This window comes from Lutra lutra, chromosome 6 (genome assembly GCF_902655055.1).
Source record: "Lutra lutra chromosome 6, mLutLut1.2, whole genome shotgun sequence".
NCBI classification, from domain to species: Eukaryota; Metazoa; Chordata; class Mammalia; order Carnivora; family Mustelidae; genus Lutra; species Lutra lutra.
Window position 1 is genome coordinate 39,649,655 of NC_062283.1, and position 12,526 is coordinate 39,662,180.

Genomic DNA, 12,526 nt, shown 5'->3' on the forward strand with positions numbered 1-12,526 from the left:
AGTCGGTTAAGCGTCTGCCTTCTGCTCAGGTCATGATTCCAGGATCCTGGGATGGAGTCTTGCATCGGGCTCCTTGCTCGGCAGGGAGCCTGCTTCTCTCTCTCTGCCTCTGCCCCTCTGCCTGCTCCTGTGCTTACTCTTTCTCTCTCTCTTTCTGATAAATAAATAAAATCTTTAAAAAAAAACAGACAAAACAAAATCCAGGTCAGCGTGCTACCCCCTCCCCCCACACCCTCTCTCAGACAAAATGAGTGACCACTTCTTCTTTACAAGTTACACCTTCATTCTTTTTTTGGTCTACCCTTCTTGTAACTAAAATTTGAGATACCCATCACAGAACTGTCTCATTTTCTAACAGGACCAGTTTAAAAGGAAACTCCTCCTCCCCTTCCTTACACCCTTCTCTGAATCACTCAACCAAGGTACAAATCCTGTCATACATTATCTCTGACACACTCTCTTACTGGGAGACCCCATGACTCTCAATGGTGTGAATTCTCCTTCATTACAATGAGTCGTAAGCCCAACTTACTCAATTTTTGCTGTTTCCCAGCGGCCTTTGGCAGTGAACAGAATGAATGAATGAATCAGCCTTTGCATTTGGAGATTACTGATGATCTTTATTCTCTTCATAGTTTTCTATTTTGTCTGTACTCTTCAATGTTTCTATGAAAAACAAGTATTATTTTGGAATCAGGAAAATTTGAATACATGTTTTATTTTAAAATAACAACTAGCATTGTATATCAGAGATATAAATTCTTAATAAATAGGGTACCTGGTTTTAAAGCCAATTCTGACACTTCCTAGCTGAGTAAATGTGGGAAGTTTATTTAGCCTTTCTGGATCTCACTGCTAAAAAGCAGGGTGTATCTTGAGATCCCTTGAGACTTTAAGAGCTTTAATTAAAATTCCTCCAAAGCAACTGTATTTAACTCGACACAGTGATGTTCAGGAATGGAGCAGTGAGGTGAGTGTTAACATATGATCATATGCCAAATTGTTCTACTTTTCCCGTTATATTGGACAAATTATTTTAAAACCTTGACCTCTTTATTCTCACCTACCAATTACAGGTTGTAACATCTCCCTTATATGGAGATTTCTTTCTTTCTTTTTTTTTTTTAAAGATTTTATTTATTTATTTGACAGAGAGAGATCACAAGTAGGCAGAGAGGCAGGCAGAGAGAGAGGAGGAAGCAGGCTCCCTGCTGAGCAGAGACCCTGATGTGGGGCTCAATCCCAGGACCCTGAGATCATGACCTGAGCTGAAGGCAGAGGCTTTAACCCACTGAGCCCCCAGGTGCCCCTGGAGATTTCTTAAGTAAAATTTTTTTAAAGATTTTTTATTTGAGGGGTGTCTGGGTGGCTCAGTCGTTAAGCGTCTGCCTTAGGCTCAGGTCGTGATCCCAGGGTCCTGGGATCGAGCCCTGCGTCCGGCTCCCTGCTTGGCGGGAAGCCTGCTTCTCCCTCTCCTACTCCCCTTGCTTGTGTTCCTGCTCTCGCTGGCTCTCTCTCTGTCGAATAAATAAAAATTTTTAAAAAGATTTTTTATTTGAGAGAGAGAAAGAGAGCACGTGTGCAAGCAGAAGGGGCAGAGGGAGAGGGAGAGAAAGAATCTCCAAGCAGATTCCCCACTGAGCGTGGAGTCCAAAGCAGGGCTCAATCCCATGACCCAAGAGATCATGACCTGAGCTGAAACCAACAGTCAGATGTTTGACTGAGCCACCCAGGCACCCCTTAGGTATCATTTTGTAAATACGTGTGTCGAGTATCAGGCGTGGGCATCCTCCGTTTCTGTTCAACAGAACCACTATGGAAGCCAGTTATCCTAAGTGCTGGAGACCCAACATTGCCCCAACCTAAAGAACCTGAGTCAGGGCGCCTGGCTGGCTCAGTCCGTAGGATGTGTATCTCTTGATCTTGGGCTCATGAGGTTGAGTCCCATGCTGGGTGTGGAGATTACTTAAAAATAAAATCTTAGGAAAAAAAAAATAAGGAAACTCAGAGCAAGTAGGCAGGAGGAAGATGTAAACAGATGTTTGAACTATTGTATGATGTACCTAATAAGAGAGAGAAGTTCAAGATCAGAGGACATAAGCGTATCAGGAAACAGTCTGCAGAAGAATAATAAGAACGTAAGGAAGGATGAGGAAAAGTAGAATATGTTGAAGGAGAGCATTCCATACAAATGAACCTTTTATAAACATGAACTAGCATTGTGTATTCAAGGTGAGATCACAGGTTAGTATTACTTGAGTGGGGTATGAGGAGTAGAGGGAAAGAAGCAGTGTGAAAGGAAGCAATAGGAGATGAGCTTAGATCTCTCACAGGTGGTATATTGTATATTTCATCCCAATGCAGGGATTTCTCCTAGACTCTCTATATGCACGCTCCACTATGCCCATATGGCTGTTTAAATTTAAATTATAATTACTGGGGCGCCTGGGTGGCTCAGTGGGTTAAGCCGCTGCCTTCGGCTCAGGTCATGATCTCAGGGTCCTGGGATCGAGTTCCGCATCGGGCTCTCTGCTCGGCAGGGAGCCTGCTTCCCTCTCTCTCTCTCTCTCTGCCTGCCTCTCTGTCTACTTGTGATCTCCCTCTGTCAAATAAATAAATAAAATCTTTATAAAAAAAATAAAATAAATTATAATTACTTAAAATAATTCCATTCCTTGGTCACACTAGTCATATTTCAAGGGCTCCTTGGCCCATGCGGTAAGTACTGTTTTGACAGGACACATCTGTGTCCCTGCACAATGTTTCATGGACAACACTGCTTTATGGTGTCCCTGATAGAGGCCCATTTATCTTCTACTTGAATGGTCGGGCAATAGCTACTACCCAAGATAGCAAATTCCAAATTTTAAACAGGTTTATTTGCTAAAACATAATTTTAAATAATTTAACTCCTAAAGTACTTCCCTCTGACTTCTGCTTAAGAATCCTAGTTCTATGGATAAAAATAAGTTCATGCTTTTTTTCACTTAGTGGCTCTTTGTCTATTTTCAGACCTTGTCCTGTGTCCTTCTTTTGTTCTCTTTCTCAGGCCAATTCTCCCAAACACCTTCTGTGCTTCCTCCCATGCCTGTTTCCAGATTCTTTCTATTCTGGCGGCCCTCCTCCATATTTCTTCTAGATTATGTTTTCCTAAATTGAACTCTTTGTCTCAGTTGTGGTTTGATCAGCAGAAAACAGAATTACTACTTTCCTGTGCTCCAAGAACTTCATTTCCATAAATGGAACCTAAGCCCATTTTGCCTTTTTTTTTTAAAGCATGTCTCATTCTGTTGTGCATTTTAAGCTCATTGGCCAGTAATATCCAGTCCCCACTTTCTTTTTAACAGAAGTGCCTGCTGTAGTAAGTCTCACTAAGCCTGTATCAGACAAGTACCCTTTCCTTAAAATGATTTATTTATTTACTTGTCAGAGAGACAGAGAGAGAGAAAGTGTGTACAAGCATGGGGAGTGGCAGAGGGAGAGGGTGAAGCAAACTCCCCGCTGAGTTGGGAGCCCAATGTGGGACTCGATCCCAGGACTCTGGGTTCATGACCTGAGCCAAAGGCAGATGCTTAACAGACTGAGCCACCCAGGCCCCCCCTCCTTTTTTAGACCTCTAATTTCTTGCTGTTGATGAGATTCTGTTATGCACTCCAGGGAAAAAGAGCAGCAGAATAGTGAAAAAACTCAGAGGTAAAAAAGTAATTAAGAAATATCTCATGATTTATTATTAAATCTGTCCCATAAAAATATTAAATCAGATATAAAAGAAAATATTAAAGAGAGAAATGATAACCTTTGACATAAAATGGTAATTAAACTGCCAATTGAAAATGGGTTGATGGTAAATTGCTCATGCCAATAAACGACTTTTAAGCCCTTCTTAGATTAATGTATGCACTGAACCATGAAGCAATTCCTTTCACCATACTAATACCTCTTTAATGCCTAAAAGCTTTAGTTCATCTTTGGAGACACAGGTGTATGTGTGAGTGCGGTGCTGCAAACTGGAGGGGGATGCAGGCACTGGGTTCTGATTCTGGCCTCTGAAGGAGGCCTGTAGGGATGGCCTAGAGCTGTTCCACTGGCAGCTCCAACCTTATAGAAGGAAAAAATTCCCTTTGTTCCTTCTGTGGGATCACATGCAGAAAGAACACTCCCAATCATTAATCTGAGTTATTAAAGTTGCCTTTTTTTTTTAAAGATTTTATTTATTTATTTGACAGACAGAGATCACAAGTAGGCAGAGAGGCAGGCAGAGAGAGGGAGAGGGAGAAGCAGGCTTCCTGCTGAGCAGAGAGCCCAATGCGGGGCTCGATCCCAGGACCCTGGGATCATGACCTGAGCCGAAGGTCAACCCACTGAGCCACCCAGGCGCCCCTAAAGTTGCCTTTTGATTAGGCCATCTCTCCCTACCCTTCTTGTACCAGACTTTAACACGACAATTTTCCTCAAGCAAGATGTAGCGTACATTTGCCACAACAAGTGTGAGTCACCCAGGTCCCAGTAACGCAAGTACCTCAAATCCTACCCTGAGTATTTCAGTACCACTCCATGACTCCATGATGCTAGAATCGGGTAGACGACAAACAGCTTCATCTCTCATGTTTCGTTACGGTATCAGTTTACACACTTAAGTGAGCCGTGTCGCCTCCTGTGTTCTGAGCCAGTGCCCTGTGGCTGCTCAGTTGATCTGTCGTCTCAGAAAACTCTAGAAAACTGACAATGGAATATCTGGCTACTCCCTTTTAGGCTGTTTTCAATACATGGTCTACATATGCTGAGTAGTGAAATTATCCATAATCCCTTAGGCTGGATTACCTTCTTCATATCCATTATCTCCCTGGATCCCTACAACCCCTCATGAGACCAACAGAGCAGAAATGATTCCCCTTTCATGGAAGAAGAATCTGAGATCGCAAGAGAGAACATGTTTGCTCAAGATCACACAGAAAGTAAGTGGTAAACCAGGATTCAAACTTTAGTCTGACAAAAACCAAGAATGTATTTTTTATTATGATGCTTTTTCTATGTTAGGTAAAGGTAGAATTCATCTAAAACTTTTCCACTTATTTCAAAAAACTGGACTTTGTAGACTATTCATTTCGTCTTGGGAAGAAATAACCAGACTTATTCTATGGTACATTCTATGATATATAATCCCCTGGTGACAAAATTAAACACATGGTTTACAAAATATTCAGCAGTACCTAAGACTTGAATCACATGAACAACCACTTTCTACCTTTCGTAATTCAACTTATAATGTATTCTTGGAGATTCTCTATTGAGCAGGGTTATGCAAAATGATGATACAGTAGAATTTGGAGCCTGGAAGGGCTTTTCATCTTTTAAACCTTCTAAAATTAGCTCTTAATAAAGAAGATTTTATTTATTTATTTGATATATATAGAGAGAGATAGACAGACAGACAAGCAGAGAAAGCAATAGGCAGAGGGAGAAGCAGGCTCCCTGCTGAGCAGGGAGCCCAAAGTGGGGTGCGATCCCAGGATCCCAGGATCATGACCAGAGCCAAAAGCAGATGCTTAGCCAACTGGGCTACCCAGGTGCCCCCAAATTAAGTCTTTTTTAAGTGAAAATGTAATCATGCAGGAAAAATCCAAAGAGTGTAAGAAGATATGTAGGTAGGTATATACCTTCTAATATAAATGTATCTACATACATTTTTAAACTATTTGAATTTTCTTATCCTACTTGAGTATTTGAATATTAAGTATTAAATATTTATTAAATATATAAAAATAAAAATATATATGTGTGTAAATATATATGTATATATGTATAATTTAAATCTCAACCTAGAGCTCCAATTCCCTAATCTTCCTCCCCAAAGGCAATTTCTAGATCTCCCAGATGTCTAGGCACACACAATAGAAATGCAAATGAAAGCAGGCTGTGCATACTGTTCTGTACCTTGCCTTTTTTTTTTTTTTTTCCTTAACAGTATATCTTGGAGGCTATGTATTATTTTCCAGGGCTACATAGTGTTCTGTGTTATAATTTATTCAACCAATCTTAATGATAGAAATTGGGGGGGCACTGTATTAAGTCTTTTGTTATTATAAACATTACCGTAGTCTTAACCTTTACATACCTCTTAACTAAAACTGGAATTGCTGGGCCAATCTGTATGCATTTCTATTGTACCCTTTTATCATTGTTAAACGACCTTCTTGGTCTAGTTTAATGCTTTTTCATATAAAATTCAACCTCGTCTGATAATAATGGAGTCTCTATTTTCTTTTTGTGTGAATTTGATCTATCTTTGACCATTCTTTTTTACCTTCAAGCTCTGACTGACTTTATTATGTGCGTCTCCTATTTGGTACTTATATTTAGGTTTGCTTTGTAATCCAAACTGAGATTCTTATCTTTTAATAAGCAAGTTTATCCATTTTATATGAGTTCTGTCATCCAATTTTGTTATGTTTTCAGTTTTAAATGCTTCATTTTTTTTACTTGGTTGCTTCTCAAAAATCTTTTGCTAAAAAGGGGCACTTGGTTGGTTCAGTCAGTGGAACATGCGACTCTTGATCTTGGGGTTGTGGATTTGAGCTCCATGTTGGGTGTGGAGATTATTTTAAAATAAAATCTTTTTTTTTTTTTTTTTTTTAAAGAGCGTTAGGAAAGATAACAAGAAACTAATGAAATTGGTCATACATGGGGCTGGGGTAAGATCAAAGTGGAAAGAAGAAGGGAAGGAAAAACACTTGTCTGAGCATAACATGTATAATTCTTATTTTGGAAACAAATATTTTAAACATTCAAAAATAAAACTAAATATAGGCATAATTCTAAAATTGAATATAAACAGAAACAAATGAACCTAGTTGTATTTCAAATGAACATAACTTCAGAGAGAAAAAATAAACGAATCCAGGTAATTTTGAACACAGCACTTTATCTAGCCTCAATGTAAAAATGAGAAAGAATGCCAACAAGTCTTAAACCCTATAATTGGTTGGAAACTTCAGGTTTTTAGTGTTTCACCTTAATAAACACATACTTTAAAAGATGTTTATTAAGGTATCATTTACACCCATACAATTCACACATTTAATGTATGCAACTCAATAGCGTTTAGTATATTCACAGTGTTAAGTAACCATCACCATTATCAACTCAGAACATTTCCATTGCCCCAAGAAGAAACTTCACACCCACTAACACATACTCCCCGTCTCCTTCCTACCCTTAGACAAACACTGATAGACATTCTGCCTCTGTACATTTTGTTCCGGACATTTCATAAAAATGGAACTCTACAGTTGGTGATCTTTTGTCTTTGGCTTCTTTCAGGTAGTTTTCCTAATGTGTTCAGGGTTCATTCATGATGTAGCCTGTATCAATATTTTGTTCCTTTAATTGCTGTGTCATAATATTCCATTGCATGCATACACTACAGTTTACTTTCCATTTATCATACTGGACATTTGGGTTGTTTCCACTTTATTGAGAAGAAGTGTTGTTCCCACTATTTACATTGTTAAACAGAAGAGATGAGAGCAGAGATTCTTCTTTGTTCCTAATTTTTCACTATTTACTCTGGGCCAAATATTACAACGGTCCCCTAAATTCCAGACCTTCCCAGCTCTCCTGTCAAATGCAACTTGTTTTTGGTACGACCTGCTTTATATACAGATCAATAAGAAAAAGACCACTCAGCAGAAATAAAATGGGAAAGTGGGCAAAGGCATAAACGAAAAAAGGCATAAAACAAAAAACAGTGGTAAACATGGTATAGAAATGTTCTACCCGCCTGGAAATCAGTTAAAAGCAAACCAAAGCACCATACTTGCTAGTGCAATTAGCAGAAATCTAAAACATAACAAATGTGCTATGAATAATGTTTCTATGACTCTTTATACACAAGTTCTTGTGTGGACATGTTTTCAGTTCTCTTGGGTATATACCCAGGAGTGAATTGCTCGGTCATATGGTAACTCTATGTTCAACATTTGAGGAACCATCAAACATTTTTTCTTTCTTTCTTTTTTTTTTAAAGATTTTATTTATTTATTTGACAGAGAGAGATCACAAGCAGGCAGAGAGGCAGGCAGAGAGAGAGGGGAAGCAGGCTCCCCGCTGAGCAGAGAGTCCGATGTGGGGCTCGATCCCAGGACCCTGAGATCATGACCTGAGCCGAAGGCAGTGGCTTAACCCACTGAGCCACCCAGGTGCCCCTCAAACATTTTTTCAAAGTGGCTATACCATTTTACATTCCCACCAGCAGTGAATGAGACCTCCACTTTCTCCATATCCTCACCAACACTTGCAGCGGTCTTCTTCTTCTTCTTTCTTTCTTTTTTTTTTTCTTTTCATTATAGCCATCACAGTGGATGTGAAGTGGCATCTTATTGTGGTTTTGATTTGTATTTCTGTAATGGCTGATAATGTTGAGCATCTTCTGACATACTCATTCATCATTTGTGTATATGCTTTGGAGGAATATGTAGTCAGAGCCTTTGCCTATTTGTATTTTTATTAGTAAGGGGTAAGTGTTTTTATATATTCTGGATAGAAGTCCCTTGTCAGACATATGAATTGCAAATATTTCTTCCCATTCTGTGGGATGTCTTTCACTTTCATGATGTCCTGAAACAGAAGAATTTTTAATTTGGATGAAGTCCAGTTTATTTTTCTTTTATCATATGTACTTTTGATGCCATATCTAAGAAAACATTCATTGCCTAAACCAAGGTGGTGAAGATGTATGCCTAGGCTTCCTTCTAGGAGCTTTATGGTTTTAGCTCTTACATTTAGGTCTATGATTAATTTTAAGTTAACTTTTAATATATGGTATAAGGGACAGGTGCAACTTTTAATCTTTAACATGTGAATATCCAGTTCTCCCACCAGCATTTGTTGGAAAGATTATTCTTTCTCCATTGAATTATCTTGTCACCCTTATCAAAAAATCAATTGATCATGTGAGGGTTTACTTTTGGACTCTCAAAGCTATGTCTTGATAAATATGTCTATTCTTATAACAGTATCACAGGCTTGATTCCTATAGCTGTAGTAAGTTTTAAAATTAGGAAACATGAATCCTCCAAGTTGCTTTGTTTTAATTTTTTTTTTTTTTTTTTTGGCTAATCTGGGTCTCTTGCATTTTTATTGGAATTTTGGAATCAATTTGTCAATTTATTCAAAAAAGGAAGATGATATTTTGATTGTATTTGTATTCAATCTATAGATCAATTTGGAGGAGTACTGCCATTTTAACAACATCATCTTTCAATGCATGAACAGGAAATATCTTTCCACTTATTTAGATCTTTCTTAATTTTTATCAACAATGTTTTGCAGTTCTCAGAATGCAGTTTTCACTTCCTTAAGAAATTTCTTCATAAGTATCACATTCTCTTTGATAGTATTGCAAGTGAAATTGTTTTCTTTTTTTAAAAGATTTTATTTATTTATTTGAGAGAGAGTGAGAGACAGAGAGAGAGAGAGCATGAGCAGTGTGAGGGGCAGAGGAAGAAGCAGACTCCCCGCTGAGCAGGAAGCCCAATTCGACCAGCCGTTCTATCCTGGAACTCCAGCATCATGACCTGAGCTGAAGGCAGACATTTAACGGACTGAGCCACCCAGACGCCCCTGAAATTGTTTTCTTAATGTCATCTTGGTTTGTTCATTGTTAATAAATAAAAATACAATTGATTTTTGTATATTGATCTTTTATCCTTCAACCTCACCAAACTCATTTATTAGTTCTCATAGCTTTTTAGTAGATCCCTTTATCTTTTCTATGTACATGATCATATCATATCATCACAAATAGAGGTGGTTTTATGTCTTTCATTTTAAAAAGATTTATTTATTCATTTATTCTTTTATTCTTTTATTTATTTTAGGCAGAGGGAGAGGGAGAGAGAATCTTTTTTTTTTTTATCTTTGTAATTTTATCTTTTTTTCAGTGTTCCAAGATTCATTGTTTATGCACCAAACCCAGGGCTCCAGGCAATACGGGTCCTCCTTAATACCATCACTGGGCTCACCCAACCCCCCACTCCCCGCCCCTCCAAAACCCTCTGTTTCTCAGAGTCCACAGTCTCTCATGGTTTGTCTCCCCCTCCGGTTTCCCCCAATTCACTTCTTTCCATCTCCCAATGTCCTCCGTGTTATTCCTTATGTTATTCCTTATGCTCCACAAGTAAGTGAAACCATATGATAATTGACTCTATCTGCTTGACTTATTTCACTCAGCATAATCTCCAGTCCCGTCTATGTTGATATAAGGGCATCTCAGCTCTTTCCAAAGTTTGGCGACTGTACCCATTGCTGCTATGAACATTAGGGTACAGATGGCCCTTCTGTTCACTACATCTGTATCTTTGGGGTAAATACCCAGTAGTGCAATTGCAGGGTCATAGGGTAGCTCTATTTTTAATTTCTTAAGGAATCTCCACACTGTTCTCCAAAGTGGCTGCACCAACTTGCATTCCCACCAACAGGAGAGAGAATCTTAAGCAGACTCTGCTCTGAGCATGGAGCCGACCCAGGGCTTGATCTCACAACCCTGAGATCATGAGCTGAGCTGAAACCAAGAGTCAGACACTTAACTGATTTTGCCACCCAGGCACCCTGATTTTGTGTCTTATTCCATTTTGGATGACTTTTATCTTTTTTCCTTGCTTAGTTGTCCTGTCTAGAACTTTGAGTGCAATGCTAATTAGAAGTGGCAAGAGCAGACATCCTTGTCTTATTCCTGATCTTAGGGGGAAAGCATTCAGCCTTTTGCCATTAAGTAGGATGCTAGCTGTGGGGTTTACACAGTTTAACACTAAAGTATTAGGGATAACAGGCATCATATCTGCAATTTACTCTCTCAAAGGGTACAGAAAAAGTGATGGTGTGTGTGTGTGTGTGTGTGTGTGTGTGTTATGGAGGAAGAACAGAAGGATGGTGAATGTGATAAGGTCGATGTGGTGGATGAGGACTGAAGAACTCCAGAGTTCTGCAGTCTGTTTCCCCTGAGTCCTTTTACCAACTGAAAGGTTTACGGGCTGCCACCTCATCTATTCATTGAGTTTGAGAGCCATATTCTTGGTTTGATCTTTACTGCAAACTCAAGACACTTCTTAGTTTTCATCTTTTGTTACTTGGAGTTAAGCAGCAGTTGCCCCTTTCAATGCCACAAGTTCTAAATTTCTAGACTCTCTATTCCCTTTGGTTCCTGCTTGTAAACTAGCCAGTTATTTCTGAACCCATCTGTCTTTTAGTAATTTGGAAATGCAGCAAATACTAACCCATCTCTTCCCCTAAATTACAAGTCTAGAGACACATAATTTGCTTTGCCAATTATCAGAGGCAGTAGTATATTTTGCCACAGTATAACACGGATCAACATTTATCCTCAAAATGTTTTGTATTTGGCCAGTGGGAGACATTTGAAGCTGGCTCCTATGCCCTTCTGCTTATTATTCTTTGGACACAGCCTTATTTTTTGGCAAAATTAGATATTCCAGGTTCATCTTGTACTTTCCCTTCCCTAGTCCTGTAACCAGCCATTTATTCAAGAGCACTAGTTCCTTGAATAAAAAATGGTATTGAGAAACCAAGATCTAGGAGTTCAGTGTGCTCATTGCTACAGAAATACCAATCCTTCTAAGTCCTCCCAGCAGAACATGCTAAGTGATATGTGTATGTATAGACATACACAGGAAAACACATATACACACATACCGGTCTATCAACTATCCACCTTGAAAACCAAATGTCACACTGATACTTCTATCTCCAATTTCAGTTTGATACTCTAGCATTTCTTCTAACCTTCCTGTGTACCATATTTGTGCCTCCTTTCTCCATCAGTAAGAAGCCTGGCTCCATTTCTCAATATATTTATTTATCTGCTCAGCCCCTCCATCTGGCATCAGCCTTCCAAACATTCAGGCTGTGTTGGCTCTACCTCTTCTGACACACAGACCACATTGACCAAGTTCCCTTGACCCTGACTCCAGCCCTGCTGAGCACTTAATCATATCCCAACCAAAGGAAGGGGGAAGGGGCCAACTAAATTTTTGAGGCAGTTATACTAGTAAAGAAATTATAATCTTGGCAAAAAACATTTGTGATTGTTGGCATCTTAAAAAGACCCTGAGGCCCCCAACTCAAGGGCTATTTACTACCTCAGCAGATGCTAGTCTGTCTTAACTGACACCACAATTAATGTATATGGATGGGTGGGAATGTGAGGGTGGGGGGTTACGACTTCCTAGGAATAATTCCCTGCTCAGTTTAATACAACTTTTCTATTCCTAATGTGTGTGTATGTATTTACCTCTGTACATTATATATGCATACATATACATACTACTAGTAGGAGAAAATTGTCAAATGTATTCCTTTTTGTAATTCTAAGAACAAAAATGGGTACAAACCAAATAAAAGTAGTAGTCTATTTTTATTCCAATAATTTTAGTATATTTTGTTTTCAAGCTAATGTTAGCACTCTCACAAATTGAAATTTAATTCTGCTTGGAGTTAATATGTTGGTTTA

The 12,526-nt window shown here is 38.8% G+C and overlaps 1 protein-coding gene across 1 annotated transcript in view; it reads right to left on the bottom strand.

Annotated features, from left to right (window-relative positions):
• Positions 1-537: 537 nt before the first annotated feature.
• Positions 538-12,526, bottom strand: part of SDHAF4 (succinate dehydrogenase complex assembly factor 4) — a 53,356-nt gene continuing 41,367 nt past the window's right edge. Inside the window, exon 3 of the mRNA XM_047734432.1 lies at positions 538-666. Coding sequence (XP_047590388.1) covers positions 608-666 — 59 coding nt within the window. The 3' untranslated portion in view covers positions 538-607. The remainder of the gene's footprint in view (positions 667-12,526) is intronic.